The 22215-nt window shown below is 38.6% G+C and overlaps 1 protein-coding gene across 6 annotated transcripts in view; it reads left to right on the top strand.

Annotated features, from left to right (window-relative positions):
• The window catches only part of LOC146318082 (disco-interacting protein 2 homolog C), a 257932-nt gene that overhangs the window by 171528 nt on the left and 64189 nt on the right, over positions 1-22215 (top strand). For all 6 annotated transcript variants that reach the window (XM_084731550.1, XM_084731548.1, XM_084731552.1 and 3 more), the window contains exons 6-8: positions 10227-10388; positions 13572-13691; positions 16336-16533. In XM_084731550.1, coding sequence (XP_084587676.1) covers positions 10227-10388; positions 13572-13691; positions 16336-16533 — 480 coding nt within the window. The remainder of the gene's footprint in view (positions 1-10226; positions 10389-13571; positions 13692-16335; positions 16534-22215) is intronic.

Genomic DNA, 22215 nt, shown 5'->3' with positions numbered 1-22215 from the left:
TCTGTGATATGTTGTTACCTTTTAGTTCCAGTCTGTTTTGTTTTGTGTTTTTCCATTTATTTATCACAAATAAACTGAAAGAAATGACAGTGAAGTTATATGGACTGACAGTTACTCAGTCCTTGGATAGCTTTGATGAATCAGAACTACAAGGACCTGTGAGGGTAAAAAAAAAAAAAAGGTTTAGTCCTGTGACTGACTGGTGACTTTTCAAGGCTGGATTCATATAGTGCCTGTCAAGGTACCCAAGGCCACTTTACAGAGTACGAAAAAACAAAATTAAATGAAGGAAGATAAAAAAAAAAAAACAAGAACAGAACAGCAATGACTGTTGGCCCTGTCAGCAGAGAGTTTCACAGGGTGGGGAAGGTGTCACCCTGAATGCTCTGTCACCGAATGTTCTCAGGCTGGTGTGTGGGGTGGAGGGCAGACCTGTATCTGAGGAATGTTGGTGCTTGGACAGGGTATTGGGGTGGAGGAGGTCAGACAGGCGCTGGGGTCAAGACCAGGTAAGGAGGAGGATTTTGTAATGGATGTAGGACTTGACTGGAAGCCAGTGAAGCTGGATGAGGGTGATGCAGGTGAGAACCCTGGCGGTTGTGGAGTTCTGCATTCTGGAGCCTGTCCAGGGCCTTGCTGGGTACCCCAGACAGGACTTTGTTACAGTTGTCTAGACACATATAACAAGTTACTTTTTGATGAGAAACTGTTGTAGAACTGGAGAAAAACACAAGCACAAGTGTTTTAACCCTTTTTTTTTACATTCTGATGTGTCAGGAAAGATCCCCACACTCATATGCTGACTCATATGTTAACAAGATCAACAGCTGGATCACATGAATTTGACATTTTCTTTCATGTTGAAGTCATAATAATGTTTAGCATAGTTTCTTCACACAAATAACAACTTTAGACTTTGAAATACAATGCAGTGCATATGCCATATGTCAAATTTTTAGTGCTGGTGATACACCAACCCTTCAATTAACCTTCTGTGGAGCACAGATGTGTCCAGATATCGCAGGTGATGTATTATAAAGAGGGAGAAACTCTGTATAAGGTAGAGGTTGGGATTGATGGATGGGTCAAATAAACAGGACTTTTACCCAGGAGATGGGGGTTTGTGTCCTGTGTAAAACCAAAGATCAACTCAGACTTTTTAAAAATGCCTTTAACTTATGTCACATGTGTAACTAATGCACTTACAGTAACCAAAACTATGATCTTTTCCCAAGCCTAACCAGGTAGATTTGGTGCATGAACCTAACGAAACCACGACTGTTTCACAACATTGAACACATTTCTTTTTGTTACCATGCAGAGTTGAACATTAATGTCTTTTTTCACTTGTGTGGGTAAATGAGTCATAAATCTACGTGCCAGACAATTTTTATTTGCTCCAATACAGTTGATACTATATTTATTACTGGTTGTCAAAAAACAACAAAGATTAAAGTTAATTGTCATATTTAATCTAGGGCTGCAATGTTCATAAAATGGTTGATAGTGGATAAATAGTGAAAAATGTCCATGCCAGTTTCTGCCAGTCCAGTTTCTGTCAGGCAAGTGGGCAATTCTTATCGCTGAGCCCTGCCATGACGATAAAGGTCACCTGACAATAGATCTGCTCTCCACAGAAGTTAATGGAAAGGACTGGCACATCACCTGCACACAAAATTGGACTTTGGCACATGCATTGCACACAATTTAAAATTGTATAGTCGTGTTATTTGTGCGCAGAATTAAGAGAGCAGGTTGTAATGTCACATACTTATAACACTTCCGTCAAATCACATAACATCACAAATTTGGTTCAGAGGGCTTTACAAGCTACATACGTAATGACAACATCATACCATGTCCTTAGACTCTTGGATTTGGATAAGGAAAAACTGGGTTTGGCACGAAAAGCACCATAAAACTCACTGATTAAGTTGACAAAACAATGTCACCACGAGCTCCATTCAGTGGCTGTTCTGCAGCTTCCAGCTGAAACATGATCTCCATCTGGAGATGAAGTTTATCCATGCATATGTCATTACAATTTCAGTTTTTCCAATCACTTTAAGGACTTTTAGTCCATTCTGACTAAATGTTGAGACTGAAAATGAATTCTAGAACTTGGTTAAAAATCAGTCTGTACTTGATTATACTTTGGAAAATATTGTCTTCTTGGTTACTAGTGTTGACACTTGGTGGGAAGTGGGCTGCAAACTGCAGTCTCCAGTATCAAAGTGACGGGCTTTGTACTGTAAAACCTGAAACATTCCTGCCCCACCTTCTCCTTGTAGCTTTTTCTGGGGGTACAATAACTATCACACGACTAAGTACATTTCTGCTGAACATTTAGTCACTATATTCGTGCTTGTCAAGAACATGTCCCCTGATTTGCTTACTCACTTATTTGCAGAAACACCTAAATAAGAGATGTGCAGGTGATAGAGGCATTTGCCCTTGCGGGGCTTGAACATGTGACCTTTCAGCCACAGTATCTTTAACCATCAGGCCACCTTTAAACCCTACTTGACCCCTGTGGCGAGACGGAAGTTTCGCATCCCTGAATCAGGTCCCTCTTCTGATCTGATTGGTATTCCAGCAGTGAAGGAGGCATTCATCATCATCCTCCTCAGCCAGGGCTGATATTCCTCCCTGTCACACATCAACATAAATACATTCTGATGAGGTCACTGGATACTTGTGCACGCACACACACACACACACAGACAGGAAGGCATGCACACACAAAAACACACATTTCCAGATAGATAAACAGCGTGCAACTTCAGAGAGTGCATGTCTAGTTCAGTGTAGCTCAGACAGACAGCCCAGATGTTGCAGAGACAGAATACACAGCGTGTTACAGTAATTAGCATGCCTGTGCTGTGTGCGCTGCTGTATTGATATGCAGTCCGTGTCTGGAGAAAGAATTCTGTTTGGTCTCGCTGGCTTTGGCTCACTGCTTTGCTGGGAATCATCTCCCTCTCTCTTCCCTTGATTCCGCGTTTCTCTGTTTTTCTCTCACTACATAACTGTTTTTTCTGAGTCTCCCTCAGCCTTTCAAATCATATCCAGTTGAGTTTTAGTCAACTTTATTGGCATGATTGAATGGAGGAGAACAAACTTTTCCAAAATCATCCCAGTGCATTAATAAGCTGTCAGTTTTGTTGCATTTAGCATAAAAGTAGGCAAAGTCATGGACATTTATACAAAAAAGTGAATGAATACAAGATATAAAATAGTACAAATGGGAGGAATATAGTCCCAGAACTCCTGCTATTTTCAAAGACAATAAAAGTAGCTTAAGTCTTATAAATGTAACTATTTATTTAATTTTCTGTATTAGTATATTTTATCCGATTAATTTGGCTTTAAAGCTTTTTTTGGTAATGTAAATTAAGATTCTAGTAAGTTAGATTTATGGGGATTTATTGGCAGAATATGGCAGAAATAGAATGTGATATTCGTAAGTATGTTTTCATTACCTTAGAAAGAGTTCTTTATAGGGTGCAGGTCCTCTTCCACAGAGGCCGGCATGTTGCAGCACCATGTTTTAAAGTCGCCCACAATGGACAAACCAAACACTGGCTCTTGATATGGCCTTTTGCATTTTGCACAAATTTCAAAGCACTGAAGGTTGTCCTATGCTTGGAAGGGCTGGATGAGGTGAAGAGGTTCCAGTTGGTTAAAGCTACACCCTATTAATGAGTGGATCACAAAACTCAGATCAAACTGTCAAACTAGGCAGTGCTGATAAAATATGGATCGATATTCTGTGACTGCATTGCCAATTTCTCACCTAAAATGTTTTCAGAGACATTTTTTAGTGGCTGTTGAGTTGCCATTATTTCCTGCTGAATGGACGACCAAAAACCAAGCACAAACCTCGTATCATGTCCCCCACCAGCCCACATTCTTGCTGGTACTGCGTATCCTCTTGGTGCAAAAAAAAAAAAAATCAACATGGCAACCCCCATAAAACCAAACTCAAGGCTTTGAAAAAGGTTGTCCACAAACAAACGGGCCGCATCATGGTTAGTTCACACTTGGTTACAATCTACAAACGCACTGCTAGATGCCACTAAATCCTACACGCTGGTTCTTTAAGCGTGAATAAATAACTCAAAATACAGTGCAAAGAAAGTACCGTGTTTATATATTTGTATTATTTAGTATGTGAGCTTATTTTTTATAGCACCTATCACAAGCAGATGTCAAAATAAAATACAAAAAAGCAAATAAGAGACAGAGCGGCACATTAAATGCAGACATAAGGCTAAAAAAATATGAGGCAAAACAAGAATAAAGAAAAGAAATTAAACAAAAGCGCATCTAAACAAATGTGTCCTGAGCTGCTTTTAAAGATATCCACAGATATTAAATCATTTGGCCATCTGCTTGCATGCTAACCAACTGTCCTCATACAAGCTCTTCATCTCCCACAGAGAACGAGTGATGATGAAATATTAAGTAAGAGAGAGATCAGAGCGAAAATGCATCTTTGTTCTATCTTTGTTCAGTTTGTGTTTTTTTAAGTAATGAAGAACATGCATTTAATTCTGTTCACTTCTGTTTGTTTGAATAGGGAGTAAGATTGAGTACGTAAAGTAACAGCAGGAGTAATCAGTATTACCGTACTAGCAGATTATTAACAGTAAGGAATAAAATAATTAAATACTTTATATATCAAATATGAATACACTACATGACCAAAAGTACGAGGACATCCATCATTAGCACAAAGCTGTTATTGGGCTATATTATATTTGGAGGTGTTTCTAATATTCTGTTCCTGTCATGTATGTAATTAGGGAGGACACATTGAAAGTCCTCTTAATCTAATGTAGTCCTTTATAAACTACATTTAAGCACCGTTAACTTAAAAATAAACATATTAAATGTACATTGTCATTTCTGCCAATGTGAACAAAAACATTAGAAACTGTGAAAGTAGAATTTATAGCAGAGCTGTTGTATTGAGTTACAATTTACTTCTTTTCCTTCCTTATAAAACATTTGCAAAGCTGATTTTTAAAGTATTTAAAATCCTGCTTTGTTTGCATCAATATTTACTAGTTACTTCCTTCTTCACTGCCTTGTTGGCGGATTTCTGCGTTTCTTGCTGTGTTACCGCCACCTGTTGATGATTCAAATAGCGTGACACCTCTGGCAGGTCTGTGTATTGCGACACATGCATGGTCACGCATGTGCATCTTCATGTGCGTGCATGACATAAACAAAACTGTGACCCATTCATACAAAAACAGCTTTATGGCGCTAACAAAGGTGAAAAACATTTGACATACTGTGTGATCCGCGGTTTGACATGACTTTCCACTACATGTTGTGATTAGAAAAAAAGAAAAAAGCTCCCAAAAGTTCATGTATTTCTATTTGCCATGTCTAGTCATTCACTAACATGACAGAAAAGTGTGCTTAGACCGACATATTTATAAAAAAGAAAAAGAATTCCTATTTCAGCAGAGGGAGGGACTGAAAGTTAGACTTTCTTGTAAGTTAGACTCCATTGCTTCAATCAACATCCCTCCATGAACTGCCATCAAATATATGAAAATATGCACGACTGAAAATGTGAATATGTAACGTTCTTATTGGATGAAAACATGCACTCAGCACTATACATGAAATTAATTAATTCAGTTCAAATGAGACTTTCAACCCTCTTCTTGATATTTTAAAACAGAAAGTAAATGATGTAATGAGGTTATTTCTATACCATTTTGTGTGATTTTAGAATGCATGCTTATCAAACAGCTTGATTTTCAAAGAAATAATCATTAGTGGATTCAATTACAGCCTGATGATGGAGAAGAGGTTTCTTTGTATACATGAGTAGCACTTCAGAGTAAAAGCACTGAAATGTAACTTGTTCTGCTGCCTTTTCACTGAGGGAACCTTCACACTGTGAAGTGCGTTGGGCTGAAGTAGTTTGATTCCCTTTATGTTCTCATTCTTGACTGAAGCAGTGGAGCACCACGTAGGAGACTGAGAGGAAACACGTGAGTAAGGAGTCAAGGGTTTCGCGTTTAAATCATCTGAAGTGGTGAATTTTCTAAGCGTCCATTTCTCAGAGGATGTTTCAGAAGTAGTGTAAAGTGAAGAGGCACGACCTCCACGCTTGATTTCCAGTACAGTCAAGTGAAAAATTTGTGTCACTGAAATGTTGTATTTTTCAGACTTCAGTACATGGTTAAATCTTTGATAGAGACTAATTATGTTCATGCTTTTCCCTCTACTTCTCATCCATTATGCATAAATGTATCCATATTTTACATAACCGTGTAATGAGGTTCATCTTATCACATGAAGCTGTCTTTATCTCATCTTAGAAAACTGTGGTTGATTATGATGCATATTTTCTATTATGCAGTTGGTTTTCCAGGCAGTACAGTGGCCCAGTATCATTATTAGACTATTCTGTGGAGCATTTGATTTCAAATCCCCACTCTGCTGAAGTACCCTTTCGCAAGAAACCAGACAAATCTGCCGAGCTGTTTTCATTTGCTCTGGTAGATACGTCTGGATCCCCTCCTTCCATTCAGACAGAATTTTACCACCCTTGGATCTGGTCAAGACAATCAAAATGGGACAGGTTCTGTATGAGGCACCTCACTGGTCCAAATTTGAAAAACTTTGCTCCTCTGGTCAGCTGAAGGTCTATGCAATTCAGTCCAGTCAGCAGGTCCATCCAGTCCAACTCCTCAGGCTCCCAAAACTCAGATGAAATTCTCAAACTAGGAGTGCTGATCAAATATGAACCAAGATTCTGTTACTACATTGACTATTTCCCCCCTAAAATGTTTTTGGAAACATATTTTAGTGCACTATTTAGTTGTAACATGAGAAAAATTGGCTGCAAGTAATTAGAAAGGGTTTCCCAGAGGTCCAAAGCCTCAAAAGGCTAAAATTGTCCATGGTGGACTATAAAGAAGCTTGCAACCCTATCTCTAAGGCTGAGCTCAGCCACCGTATAATGGAAACTCATTTTGGTCACTTGCATCTACAGTTTTATCCTTTCGGTCACTACCCACAGTTCATGACCATAGGAGAGGGTTGGAATGTAGATCGACTGGTAAATTGAAAGCTTTGTTTTCTGGCTCTGCTCCCTCCATGAAGGTCTGGTAAAACACCCAAATTACTGTTGACAACACCATTTTGCAGTCACTCCTAAACTTAATCAATTTGTGCAGCAATTCCACTCCCAATCTAGATGGAGCAATCCACTGTTTTCCAGCAGAGAACCGTGGCCTCAGACTTGGAGGTGCTGACTCTCATCCCACCCGCTTCACACTCGGCCGTAAACATCCTGGCCATGAATATCAATTCTATGTCTGAACCTGAAATTTGAACTCTAGGAATAATTTAAGGACCGATTAGGAAGGGTTTCCCAAAGGTCTGAAGCCTTAAAATGCTAAAGTTGTCCACGGTGGACCATTACAAAGCTTGCAACCCTGGAACCTGATAATATAAGATCAGTATTAACATGTTAACAATGTTATCACAGCAGCAGCCTGATGCAAATTACACACTTAATGCCAAAACAACAGAACATACAACTTCCATCAGAATATACATAGGTCTTTTTCCTTTATAGGGATAAGGATTTATCGAACTGAACTGATTGAGAACTCCGACTGAAAGCAAAGTGACGGTAAACGACACAGCATGCTGCACCTACACACATCCCTATTTAGATTCACCACACATCGCTCTCCTTGCATCATTTCATGCTCCGACCACTCAAAATGAAGAATCCCCAGGGCAGAACAGTAAACACCGTTTGATGTTGTTGAACAGCAGCTGAGCCTCATGAAAGAGGTAAATGTGAAAAATTTGTGGCATGGTGGGAGCTTTGAAACATCAGGCGCACCAGATAGGCTGAAACACAATCTAAATGTAGCACAAAATAGGGGCAGAAACGACCTAAAAACGAATGTTAAGGTGTGGGTGTCGAAGGGAACAGAGACATTTTTTTTTCCTCAGAGAAAGGCAGGCGTCGCAGTATGTGATGGTGGGAAACGAGAGGTTTGTGGAGGCATGGTGATCCGTGAGGAAATGACTGCAGGATTCTGGAGGGAGTTTAGGTGATGGTTAGATACTGGTGATTTTTCTTCTTTTTCTCTGCAGGAACTTAAGTCAATATTTTGCAGTACTATTTTGTAACCATATTCACTTTCTGACCATTAGAGATTAGCATTGATTATTTCTAAGCCTGAAAGTAAATAACTCTATATATTCTTGAGGAGTGTATTTGAGCTTCTGCAAACCAAAGTCCCTTTAAGTTGCTGAGTTTCTTTCTTTCTTTTTCTGTTATCTCTTTTTCTTACCCACATTTTTCTATGAATGAAGGAAACCATAACACAAATATCAAATCCTTTTATCTCACTTTTGATTTAGTAGGTATCAGTTTTGCTTTTGAAGTTACTGTGAATAAGAATGACATCCCTTAGTTCATGTTAATTCATTTATTAGCAGAATTCACAGTTTTGCTTTCAGACTGTTAAAGGCAAGGCCCTTGATCACCTTTTTTCCCAATTGGCACCAGTACACAACTTTTATTTCAACTGACACCTCAACTTTTCATTGTTTGAGCTACATTTCCACTGCTTGATACAGCTTGACTCAACTCTACTCACTCTTTTTGGTTTTCTATTCCATATATTACCTTGCACTTTTTTGGTATCACCTCAATCAAGGTCTTAAGGGAACTGAGCTGATACTAAAAGGTGACGTAGTAACACTGTAACCACTGCTTGGTTGCACAACACAGGACGTCCTGGACAAACTGGGCTACCATCAATAGCAACTAGAATCTTTTTATTCACTCAAAAATGGCAGTCCACAAAACCATGCAGTGATTTTTCTGATTTGCAAGTGCAACTGTATCAAGAACACCATCCCTTCATATAGCAGTGTAGCTCCTTTTTGTGTGTGTAGTGAATGAGGGAGAGAACGTGAACAGCAGAGAGTGACGGCGAATGTGGCAGAGCAGAAGAGAAGTTTTCAATCTTGCAGTGAATGTGTAGTGCAGCTTCTCAAGACCAAAGCACTCGTATGTTTGTTGTTACCCAACTGCTGAAATAGCATTGTTATGACGATCAGTTCTGCCTACACTGAAGGAGTACTGCCTGCAGTGGAAAATGAAGTAGAAGTACCAAAAGCAAGTAGAGTCAAGTCATACCATATAGTGGAAATATGGCCTAACTGACAGTTCAAGTGACATTTCAACTGTTTTCAGCACTTACATTCAGCTAGAATTTAGAGTAACATCTCAATATTGTGTATGCCAGTTGCAGAAAACACTGTTATGTCACAAATTATACGTCACAATTGTGATGTTGCAGGGACATACTGTGTTTGTGGGGTTAAACGGCTCACTCAAAGGCAACGAAAACACAATGATTCTTATTTTCAGGTGATCATACACAAATGAAAACATACTTATTCCATTTCTGTCATATTCTGGTCATAAATGCACATACATCTTACACATGGGACCTTTAACTGACTCCTCAGTCTGCTCATTTCAGTGCTTACACTTCAGCTGACTCTTCAACTCCTTTTCAGCCAGTATTATACTGTAGGTGCTTGCGAGTGCACAAGGATCCACTAGGGTCTGTGTGTCGTAAATCAGAGGGTGTACATGTAGGCTCCATGCAGACATCTATATACATCCAATTTGTTGTGACCACACAGACTTGCCCATGCACCCTCTACAGATGCCACTCCGCAGCGATCTGAACGCATCCTCCAAATGGATTAACGGAACTAATAGGTGTCCATGTGTCAGCTGAACTTGAAGGACTAAAGGCAGGATAATACTCCCAAATGGACATGCACACAGACAGCTGTGGACATCATGAACTACTTTAAGTGCTTCTGCCTTAACTTTTTTAACAGACAAATTACATTTTTGGAGGAAATTGTTTTTTTTTTTTACCCTCTTTGCAGTCTTTACAAAGGCAATTTTCAGAACAAGAGAGTACTTTTAAAGTTGCCTATTCTAGTTTTCCAATCTAACTCATTAAAAGTACTTTTGTAACAGTGGGATGTCTATCTGAACTCAACAATTAACACTCTGTCATGTGTCTCCCCTGGCTAATTGAAATAGTTTCCATTAAAATGGTTTTAACCGCAGAATGGGGGTGTGGGGGAACTAACCAGGCCTTCCTTCCCTCCTCGATCCCCCCCGTTTTCTCACATCACAGAGAACCACTCTGCCCCTCCAGATGTCACCGGCTACACCAACAACACCACCAACACCACCGCCACCGATGGGATCCAGGTGGAGAGAGCCCCGGGAGCCGGCACCGCCACCCAGAGACAGACGCCCAAGTATGGCAACGCTGAGCTGATGGAGACCGGAGACGGTGAGTCGGGACTGGGAATATGAACTGGGGAGAGGAATTTGAGGTTGGCAGAGATAATTATAGTAACAATAACACCACAGCCACCATAGAGACTAAAGTCCTTTTTCAGGACTTGAAACTTAAATCATGAAAGTTTATTTACTTATTTCTAGCTTAGTTAACGGTGAGCTTGTTGCATTAACACACAACAACAAGTACAATTATGAGTAATAAATCTAAAGAAAAACAGGTCTTCACAGTAAAAGTCTCCTATTATTGTGTTATTTAAAGGCTTTAATTATGAAGCATCAGAGATCTGGAGATGTTGAGTTCTCTTCAGCAGTAACTCAACCCCTTCCCAGATGAAAGTAAACATGAGACAGTAAAACAAAGCAGGTACCTGAAAGTACACATAGCAACACAGGAGCGAAACTTCAAACCACAGAGATTCAGAGAGCAGAATCTATCAGAGCTACTTTCTTTCTAATGGAGAACCAACACAGTATAGATGGATGAACAGCACTAAAGGCCAGGTGAAAAATATGTATTTTTTATTTTGGGGTGGACTGTCCCTTTAACATCAAACTAAGCTGTGATCAGATTCAGGTCAGATTTAGAAGCTTTGTAGCATTTGTAAAGATGAATCCAGATATTTCTGTGGATTCAGAGATGAGCGACTTCAGTTTACTCATTTCATAGTTTCATAATTCCCTCTCTGGAGGGACGTGAAGCTGCAGCAGACGGACTCATTCATCAGACACGATCGATGCCGCTGTGGACGGAGATGTTGAACGCAGCTCACAGCGGAGCAGCTTGACAGATCAGTTGCCAGAGTTTACAGATGGGAGCTTATTGGGATGTTTGGCTGAAAGAGACACAACAAAACTGAGGCTCTCCATCAAAACACTGAGAGGATTTCATCAGAGATTACTCATCTTTGCATTATGTTGCTGACAATGGGTCTTTTTGAGGATTTAACCTTGGATTCACTGTGTGGGGACAGAGATTTCACTTGAGTGGACTTAGTTGTTTTTTCCCTCAATCAGCTTTTTCATCATAACAATCTTTTTTTTTTTTTTGCCCCATGCATCATTTGGTTGGAGGCATTTCAGAACTATTACTGGCCTACAAAATAAAAGATTTTCAATGTCAAATAAGAGTCCTATCTTATTTTTCCCGATTATTTTTTGTCATTTTAAGCCAAAACAGAGCAATATTTTTGTACAGAGCAAATGTTGCACCTCCTTTTTGATGGTTAATTTTTCTTTGTCAAGTCAAGCCAAACTTTATTTATAATGCCCAATATCACAAATCACACACACATCCCATCACATTTGTCTCAGGGGGCTTTACACAATGTGCCAAAACTCCTGTCCTGTAGACCCTCAAAAGAGTGAACAAAAATGCCTCAAAAAATATTTTAACAGAGAAAAATGGAAGAAGTTTCATTCAGAGCCGCAGAAGAGGGGTACTCTTACCTGGGTGGGCAGATTATTGGATGTTAAAATGTGTTCAAACAAGGAATGCATCAATTTATTGGCCAGTCATCGGTAGCAGACAATATTCGCCTTGTTGACTATTATTATTTTAAACCTAAGCCTAGTTCAAACAAAACTAAAGAGTGTCAGAGGTGGAGTGATTGTATATAAAATCAGCGCAGATATCGGGGGCAGTGGGAGAGAATTTGCTTTGGGCGGTGAGAAATGAGGCAGAGACATGTTCACGTATGTTGAAAATATTTCAGCTGAGAGAAAAATGAGTCCTTGAGTCTTGGGAGGAAATATCTGGCTAAAACAATAGGTTGTATATTAAATAGAATTGTATATTAACTAGGATTTCAGCCTTTTTCTATTACCGTATATATGGCTCCAATTCACTATTAGGACTGCAGTACTCGGTTTTGGGCACACAATCGCTGCATATTGCTCCTTTACCTATTATTATTTATTACCTTTTACTATTATTAATGTTTTATTGTTTTAAGGATTTCATAATGTTTGTTTCTATCTGCTCTAAACATTCTTTTAAATGTTTGTATATGATCTTTTATGCTCTTGACTCTGTATTTAATGGATGGTGGATTTTGTGGGTCCATGATTGTTTTTAAATTCTTGTTCTGTAACTATTATTATTATTATTATCATTGTTATCATTATTATTATTATTATTATTATTATTATTATTATTATTATTATTATTATTATCATTTTACTCAAACCATGGTATTTTTTCTAAACCTAACCAACTAGTTTTGGTGCCTAAACCTAACCGAAGTGTGACCATCACTTGAAATGTATCTCAGCAAGCTTTACTTTAAAAGTCTCACCAGATATTGTATATCTATTATTGCTAACTTGCTCACAAATTGAGAATATGTGTGTTTTCATGAGGCAAAACGTGACACTTGAAGGAACCCAAAAGTCTGTTAGATTGTTTGTCATGGTACTGGCGCAATGTGTATAAAAAATACTCCAGTGCTCAAATCTGTACAAAATAGTAAGGTATAATTCACTTTGCATTCAGTATTAACACACCTTTTGACTGCAAAAAAAGTCCAGCAGGGAAAAAAAAAAAAACATTTTCATGGACCTCAGAAAAACTCTCTGTAAATGTTTATTATCTGTTCGCCCATGAAGATTTCTTTGTGGAGACACAAATAGAGAATTCACTGGAGCGCTGAGGGACAATAATGAACTCCTGACTTTTACATCCAGAAATACACTACCTGTCTCCACAGGACTTTACAGTACACCAACTTTAATTTTGCCAGGCGCTCAGTTATGACTTTGGCTCCAACCAAGTCTGCCAAAACATCTATTTGTTTCCAGATCGCAGCACTCAGACTTCCATCCTACATCTCCGTCTTCAAGCTCCACAATCTGCGACGGTCGGGTTTAAAATCAGCCTTAATGAAAGAGCAATCTGTACCCACACTTCATCTCGTATGCCGTCTTCACGTCTTTCCCGTCAATGAGTGTCATGTTCAGTGGTGGTTCTGTTGATTGCTCACTCGAGGAGACGCACCACTTAAATTTAAAAGTTGTGGATATTTTTATGTATCAGAAGAAGAAGCAGCGGGATGCACTCAAGATATCACTCAGTGGAATGTGAAAGCAATGACTGCTTCTTATGTGCACCTTTGAAAGCACAATTAGGAGTTTAGTCTTTGACTTAGATTAATGTGTGTGTGTTTGTCCTCTGCAGGTGTTCCAGTCAGCAGCAGAGTTTCAGCCAAAATTCAGCAACTTGTCAACACTCTGAAGAGACCTAAACGGCCACCGCTAAGAGAGTTTTTTGTTGACGACTTTGAGGAGCTCCTGGAAGGTAAAAACTTCACTCTCTTTAATTTTAAAAACATTGTAACTTAGGCCTGTATAAATGCTGATAGTTGAACACAAAACAGAAGAAGTATAGCATTAAAACAGTCACATAGACTGCAAAGAGATGTATTTGTAAATTTAAGCTCTTGAACTACACAGTATATCTTGTATACTGACCATTTTGAATATATCCTTTACAAATTTAGATTGTATAAACTAATTTTTCATACAGCTCCAGGCAGCTGCTGTTTGATTTTGTGTTTCATTATGTTTCATTTTTTAATTCAGTTTAAGGTAGCAATCAAAGATTTTCATTTCAATAATTGTCTGTTAAATCCAAGGCAGGTATTTCTTGGAGTACCCTGAAGGTCATGGCTGCTGTGCCCCCTCAGTTTGGCCTCATGCCCCTCAAAATATTATGCCCCACCCTCACTGCTCCAGCTGATTTAGCTGTTTTCTCCTCTGCTTCTTTCCTGTCAGTACGACTTTTAGACACCAGTGCCTTTTGTCTAGATTTTTAATTCTTATTAGGCAACGTCAGGCCAAACCCTGCACACTTCACCACTGGTGGGTTTGATTTGAAGCCTGTTATGAACTGCTGGAAAACCATCAAACTATTAATGATTACAGTTTGATATATAAGGGAGCAAATAATATAATAAACTCAGCATACATATTGTAACATTGACTTGCAACATTGACCCAGTGACCTGAGACGTGTTGTGTGTTCGGTGCCAGGCAGGATAAGAGCCTGTTTGTTGTTTTCCCTCCTGTCTGCCTTCTCATAATTAACAAATTATGTGTAAAATTAAGTTAACCCTTTTGTTTTATTTAATTTAACTTAATTTTACACATAGTTTGTTAATTAAAAAAGAGGCTTTGTTTACACCTTTGTCTCAGTTCTCCCTTCTTCCTTTTTCTCCCAGTTAAATTTATTTATTGTTACACCCCTCATCCCCTAGCCCAACTTGGGGGTTGTAACATATGGGTTTAACAAATATTATAGCCTAATATTTGCAACATTCAGCCTGACTCCCTATCTTCAAACTGTCGGTGGACAAACTGTTTATTTATTTAGGAGTATTTTTTAAAAATGCATTTTATTCATCCATTTTAAATGAAACATTACTATTTCTGTAGACTTAAAATTATTGTTGCTACCCTGGCATTTGGCCTTTGTGCCCTTGAAAAATTGACAGCGCCAAAGGGCTTTGCCCCTAAAATGATTAAATTCCAGGCCTGGTTAATCAGTATCTATCGCTGAATGACCCAGCAATCACCCAGCAATGGTTGGTTCACCAAAAAGGGTAGACAGACCTCACACAACAGACTCACTCTTCATCTCACTTGTGTGTGAAGCGGTGTACTGTTTTTATGATCTCTGTTAGCACTGTGAGTAAACTGTTACTATGGCCGAACAAACCAAGAGCAGATTCATGACTACAGACAATGATCTCTGTAGCTCAAGTGCAGATTGATTTGAAATGTCTGGACATCACAACATTTAATGACCGTCCACACCAAGAACTATAAAACTATAAAATATAAAAAAATTGTTCCAACTCAAGTGGATGAGAGAGTCCACACAACAGCTATAAAGTTGTGGTCAAGACTCCTCCATCCACTTTAGTTGGAATATTTTTTATAGTTCTTGGTGTGGATGGGCCTTAAAGCCTCTGAAAACTTTTCTTGAAATAGTAAAAATGCATATATGATATCAAAGTTTAGTTTTTCATTAAGCATCCCAAGATTGGAAATATTACAAAACCAGTTCGCTGTTTAGACCATTTATCAAGAGTGTGTGGGCTCACGTTTGATTGACAGCTGCCTCAGGAGTCCCCAAATAGAAGCTAAGCAATGTCCTGCTGTAGACTGTTGTATGAAAAATGTATTTTAGCACCTAAACAAAGCAACACTTAAAAAAAATCAATATCGGTTGACTGTTCATTGTTCTACACTTTGACCAAGATTAGACTCATGTTCGCTGGTATGGAGACCATCATTTACTGATCAAAATATTTGGGAGAAACTGATGATACTGGCCCTACTGCTGCTTCTCATAGTGGTACTGACAACAGATACAATGATATAAAAGTTACCCTCCAGGTTGGCCCCAGTAAGCCTTGAACATTTAACCCTCACTGTGTTTTGATGCCTTGTTCGTGTTGAGACATTAAAGGTAACACAGGAAAAAAAACATTAAAAGTCTGGACAGTAATCCACACAACTAAATTATTTGAGCTGAGCTTTTTAGCTCTTCATTCCCTGATGTCTGCTGTGACAAAGTAGAGTCTAACTGATGAATATTTCTTTTTGTTTCCAGCATCAAGAGCTGCAGAGCCAGACGTTAATTCATAATTCAAGCATGAATAGCAAATGTTGGAAAGACTGAGTTTGATTCGGTGTGCCACAGAAATGTTATCAGCAAAGTTAAATTGCTTCCTATGTGTGCTCTCTGCTACACAGCAATAATAAATCATGGAGTAAATGCTGCATTAGTTTTCATGCACACCTTCATAAATCACAGTGTGTAATTATCCCAACATAATGTCTAAGTTATGATCAGGGTTTTGGAGTATGCCTGTTATGTATCATAACCCTAAAACATACAAACGTTCACTTTCCCATTGTAACTTGTCCTCCACCAGTCCAGCAGCCAGACCCGAACCAGCCCAAGGCAGAGGGGGCCCAGATGTTGGCCATGCGGGGCGAGCAGCTGGGTGTGGTCACCAACTGGCCCCCGTCTCTGGAGGCGGCCCTGCAGAGGTGGGGCACCATCTCTCCGAAGGCCCCCTGTCTCACAACCATGGACACCAATGGCAAGCCGCTCTACGTGCTCACCTACGGTAAGAAAAGCCTCCGTTCACACTGATCAGGAAAGGACATGGGGTCACTGTGGGCGTGGTTCAGCACTTTTTGATAAGATCAGAAACATTTTCCGCTTAGAAGATCAATTCTCATATGTACTTTTTAATTTTTGTCTCTCAAGCTTTTTGCTTTTATTGTGCAATCATTGTTTTGCAGTTTTAAAATGTGCCTCTTGACAGCTTAGCAGGGCTCTGCTTCTTGACTCACTTGTTAAACAGTCTAAGCCACAACAGTGCAACTGCTGATTCTGTTGCCTTCACTTCACTTCAAACAAACATAACAGAGCATTTCTGGGTCTAACTTTAGGCCAAAGAGTGTACCGATGCCCAGTTCTACACTTGTTTCCAACATGCTTGCTAAGGAAAGACTCAACCACACCCTCTTCTTCTATCACAGCTGAACATCATCTGATTAATCACAACAAATCCAAAAATAATTCCTCAAAATATTAGTTTGACATCATTTCATAAGTCAAAAGAAAAAATCTGTTTCACTTCAATAAATTAGCAAACTGTATGGATATAATTTGCAATCAATACATGCTAAACTGGATGGATTTAATAATGTCTCTACCTCTGCCATTATAATTGTTATTTGAAAAGCTTCTAGCTGAGAAACGTTGTTTTCCCATGATAAATTTCCTTTATCTTGAGAAATCAGTTGTTTGTTACATCAAGATAAATTAACCTATTATCACAAGAAAACAAAATATTTAACTTATGATCTTGAGATAAAAATAGATGCAAGTATAGCATGTCTGAGCTTCCATAGTTTGATGCCAGCTTTCAACACTTGTTTTTGATAATTAGTCTCCAATATCAATCAAAAATCTGAATCTGCCTGTTGATCTGTGACCAAAATTGAACTGACTTTTTCTTCACTGTCAATAATAAATGCTTCTTTTGTTTTTTTGTTTCAGTAGAGGTTACAACACTGAAGCTCATCGTGAAAAATAAGTGCTTATATGCACAAACATAACAATCATATCAATCATAATAGCCAGTCAGTTCTCAATATTCTGTCATAACATACTGATCAATATTAGAAATTGCTTTTGTAGTATATGAATACAGCAGTGTTTTTCTGTGAATTGCTTCCTGCACATATGGTGGCTTTCACAAGCTGATTAACTGAAGCACCAAACAATGTTTAACGCCCGCTGTGTGAGCATAATTCCACTAATGGCAGCCAGACAGAGCGCTAAGCACATTAGTAAAGTGTGAAGAAGACGCTTTGAAGAATGCTGCTCTGCTGCCGAGGGAGGGAAAGTTTTTGTCCCAAAGGACACAATATGTTTTTACATGAATTATTTTCTGAACAGTATATATCCTGAGTGACTTACAGGGCAGCCTGTGCAGGTCATACTTGTCTTATTTTGAAAACTTTGTGCTGTCTGGAGGATTTTGCTCCTTATGTCATGATTCAGACATTTATTTGTATTCATAGATGCAAATAAACAGGTAGCCACATCAATTCCATTTGCAAAGACCAAATGCATTATTGTTTTTTATAACCAAAAGCCCAACAGTAATTGCCAACATGCTTGGACAAACACAATGTTTTTACACAAAGAAATAAATATCTTAATGCACAACATTTGCTGAAAGTACAAGAAGGCCAATCAATAAAATGCATCAAGTTTCTTCTTACTCAACAACTTGCAAAATTGCAAGATTTTGTCAGGTAGCCTGGGCACTTTCTCCACACTCAATAAAGAAGTAGCCAATATTAGTTACTGTTTAGTGTATTTCTAAAATTTTATATGTTAATCATCAATAAAATTTTGGCATCTTTCATAAATTTAGTGCAAATGGTGAAAACAGTTGAAACTGAGTTTTTTACCATGAAAGAAGCAAAAGAATTTTTGGTAGCCACTTAAAAAAATGTATTAACTTCTTCACCACTCAACAACTTTCAAAATGAGCTTTAAAAAAAAAAAAAAAAAAAAAAAAAAAAAAATTTGAGTTAATAATTGAGAATTATGTGGTTACTACTTCTTATGGTGGAAAAACAGGTAATTTTCATTACAGTGAATCAAATGTAAATCAGACAGCTGTTTTGTGTGGAGTTGCAGTGTGGTCCAGGACAAATTTGCGACCACACTGTTGACAGAATGAGGTTAAATGTGTCCCAGACTCGGTGCATCTTGGGTGTGTTCACACCTGTCCTCAGAGCTGTCCACCAAGTTAACATCAGGTGTAAACATTACCACAATGACACCATGAGTGTTTAAAGAAAGGCTCGTCATATTTTACTTTTCAGTAACACCAGACAAATTTGATGATCTACCAAAGTCATTTACTCTGCACTCTATCATTTCTTATCAGAAAGTGAGTGAAAAATGTGGTCACAGTTGTGGTTGTATAATTAAAGCATGACTCATCCGTCTGTTGTTGTGGTAATGCTATCAACAGGTGAAATCTGACATTGAACTTTATATTCCTACGCCAGAGGCAATTTACACAGAAGAATAATTCCACCTTTAGTCTTGAATCCATCAGAAAACAAACTGAGCGTGGAGGAAAACAAGTCTTTAGCAGCCAGAAGTGAGAAGACAAACACACAGCATGGAAAAAGTCATAAAGAAATGCTCCAAAACACGTATCAGTCGTCTCGCCTGCAGCAGTCCCAGCTCCATCGTCGCAGCTCCCTGAACACATTTGCTGCGGCTGAATCACATCACGTCCTCACCCCCAACTCACTGCCACAGTTTTAGTCTATATTCATTCTATATTGGAACAAACTCTTTTGTTCAGCAGCTGAAGGCTGCAGATCCAAGTTATTCATCTCCCAAACGGCAGCGGAGAAAATGGCTTTGGGTCCGGAGGGTGTGAAGAGATTTAGCTGCAGTGAACAGAGATGATTCTCTCATGTCCTCGTGAATTTAGAGCCAGACCTCCCTGCTGTACAGCGGAGAGAAAGAAGTGACGCCAAGAGGACCTGCACACGTTTATGCACATAAACGCAGAGTTTGAAGAAGTAGTAGTCACATTTCTCAAGATAATATTAGCAGTAATTTAATCAAATATGTGAAGAGGAGTAGACTTTAGCATGTAACTTGATTCTCGGCTTTTCCAGAAGTTTTCAGCTGTATTTCACAGTTTTCATCAACCATTCAGGGCTGTCTGTGGTTCTTTTTTATTATTTTGTCACACGAGAAGTGACAACCCTTTTCTTCAGTTTTTAAAAAAATTGAAATCAGTCTAGAAAAGAAAGAGTAGGAAAGTAAAAAGGAAATATAGAAAAGAGTAAAGGGATTGAAAGAAAAAAGGAAAAATGATACTGTAAAAGACAGCATGTTCTCATCCCGTTTTTCATGCTCCTCGGTGTCTCATACTGATGCACAAGGTACCCTTTAATGTCTGCATAAAATACTGCCAGAGAGCCTTTTTAGCAAATGGTTAATGTTGTGAAACAGTTACAGTTTGGTTCGTTCTAGACACCAAAACTACTTTGTAAGGTTTAGAAAAGCATGTATTGTTTCAATTTTCCAACTGGTCCAGTTTGCGTTCACAAAGGCAAAACTAGGGTTAGGTGAGTTAAACATGTATTCAGATTCAGTTAGTAATTACTAATTAAAAAGTATCCAGGTATTGAAGTAAAATAACTTGATCACTTTCCTTCCGTTACTTTTGGGTTACCTCAACATAAAATATAGTGAAGTTGTTTAGCCTAATATAGGGTTTTTATGGCTGCAGCTAACAATTATGTTCAACAATTAGTTGATTATTTTCTCAATTAATCATTTAGTTGTTTGGTCCATGAAATGTCAGAAAATGGTGAAAGATTCCAATCAAAATCCAAAATGACGTCCTCAAATGTCTTGTTTTGTCTATAACCAAAAAATATTCAGTTAACTGTGAGAGAGGAGTAAAGAAACCAGAAGATATCATGTTTGGACCTATTTTTCGAGTCTTTCCTGTATGACTATTTTCATTATTTAATAATCTGTTGATAGTTTTCTCCATTAATTAATTGGTTGTTGTGTACATAAAATATCAGAAGATGGTGAAAAATGTTGGTCACTTCTCAGGCCCAAGATGACATCCTCAAAGTTTTGTCAACAACTCAAAAATATTCAATTTACCATCAGAGAGTAGTAAAGAAACCAGAAAATATTCACATTTAAGAAGCTGAAATCTGAGAAAGTGGACATTTTTACTAAAAAAAATACTTAAATCAGTGATTGATTATCACAATAGATGCTAATCAGTTAAATAGTTGTTAACCACAGATTAATCATTGCAGCTCCAAGTGTTTTATGTTTTTTTTTTTTTTTGGTATGTTAGTTTGTCCAAGTGTTCCTTCCTTTGTTGTGTGCAGTTTATTTATTGATTTATCCATATAAAGACAAAAAATGGTGAAATTTTTGGTGAATCTGTGTCATTATAAGACATAAAAAAAATAGCTGCAAACTCTAACTTGCATATGTTGCATATTTTTCAGATAAATGTATGAAAAAAATAGGATATTTCCCAGTATTATTTACAAGTACTTGGCTACCTCCCACCTCTGTTTTGGTTGGTGGTCTTTATACACATTTGTACCACACCTGAGTGCACACACACGATCATTAACCCAGAGGATTAATGCAAAAAGGGCCACAACTTTATCTCATCAACTTTCTTCAAATAGGCGTACAGTGTGTGTGTGTGTGTGTGTGTGTGTGTGTGTGTGTGTGTGTGTGTGTGTGTGTGTGTAAGCGAACAAACTGATTTGTGAGCTTGCAGCTGATGATGAGGAGATATGAGCGCTCACCAGACTGTGAAATGTCTTCAGCCAGCACTCAGGAGTCCTCCACCAGAGAGGCAACAACATGGTGAGCCTGTGTGTGTGTGTGTGTGTGTGTGTGTGTGTGTGTGTGTGTGTGTGTGTGTGTGTGTGTGTGTGTGTGTGTGTGTGTGTGGTGTGCAGTGCTGAATCTAAATCTCAATCTCTCTCACTATCTTCCTTTATCTCTCAGTCCTGTGGTGTTCTCTCTTTGATGTCGGCCGACAAGGACAAACTTGTTTTGTTTCCTCCTGTCGAGTCGTCCTCCGCCCCCCGAGAACAGACAGAATTCATGATACCGAATCCTCTCGCTGTCCTTAAACTCAACCCTTAGCACGCTGCACTGCAGATAACCTCACATAATTGGCAGGAGAGAAATTTCTATTCATAAAAAAAGTTTCAAACGAGGAGAAAAGTATCTCAGGGAGCTTTGATCTGTAAACAGCAGGGCTGGTGGTATTTATCACCAAATCACGTAATCGATAATGACGTTTGGATTTCCATATGGCATGTGGAGGACATAAAGTTTTCAGGCTCTGTGTGTTTTGATCTTCCTCTTTGATTATCCTTTGTGTGAACATCTGCTTTTGTTTGGAGTGTTTTCTGTAAACTTTAAAAAACTAAAAACTAAAAAACTACAATTGCCATCAGCTTCAACAGGACTTCACCAGGACTTCTTATGATGTCCCCATGAAGCAGGATTCTCTGTGCATCTTCCAGCAGAATGCAGCTGAATCAGATGGAGCTCAGTTCGAGGATAGCAAACTTCCAAGGAAAAAAAAAAGAAGGACTTGAGCAGCTGATTGATTTGTTCTTTTGATTCTGCACTGCTGTGTCTTCATCAGAGTCTCAGTAGGCAAAAACCTGAAGGAAACACACACGCTGATCAG

Source organism: Lutjanus erythropterus, chromosome 12 (assembly GCF_056507025.1).
Source record: "Lutjanus erythropterus isolate fLutEry1 chromosome 12, fLutEry1.hap2, whole genome shotgun sequence".
Lineage (NCBI taxonomy): Eukaryota > Metazoa > Chordata > Actinopteri > Lutjaniformes > Lutjanidae > Lutjanus > Lutjanus erythropterus.
The sequence above is the reverse complement of the archived record's forward strand: the minus strand, read 5'-3'. Positions and strand labels throughout refer to the sequence as shown.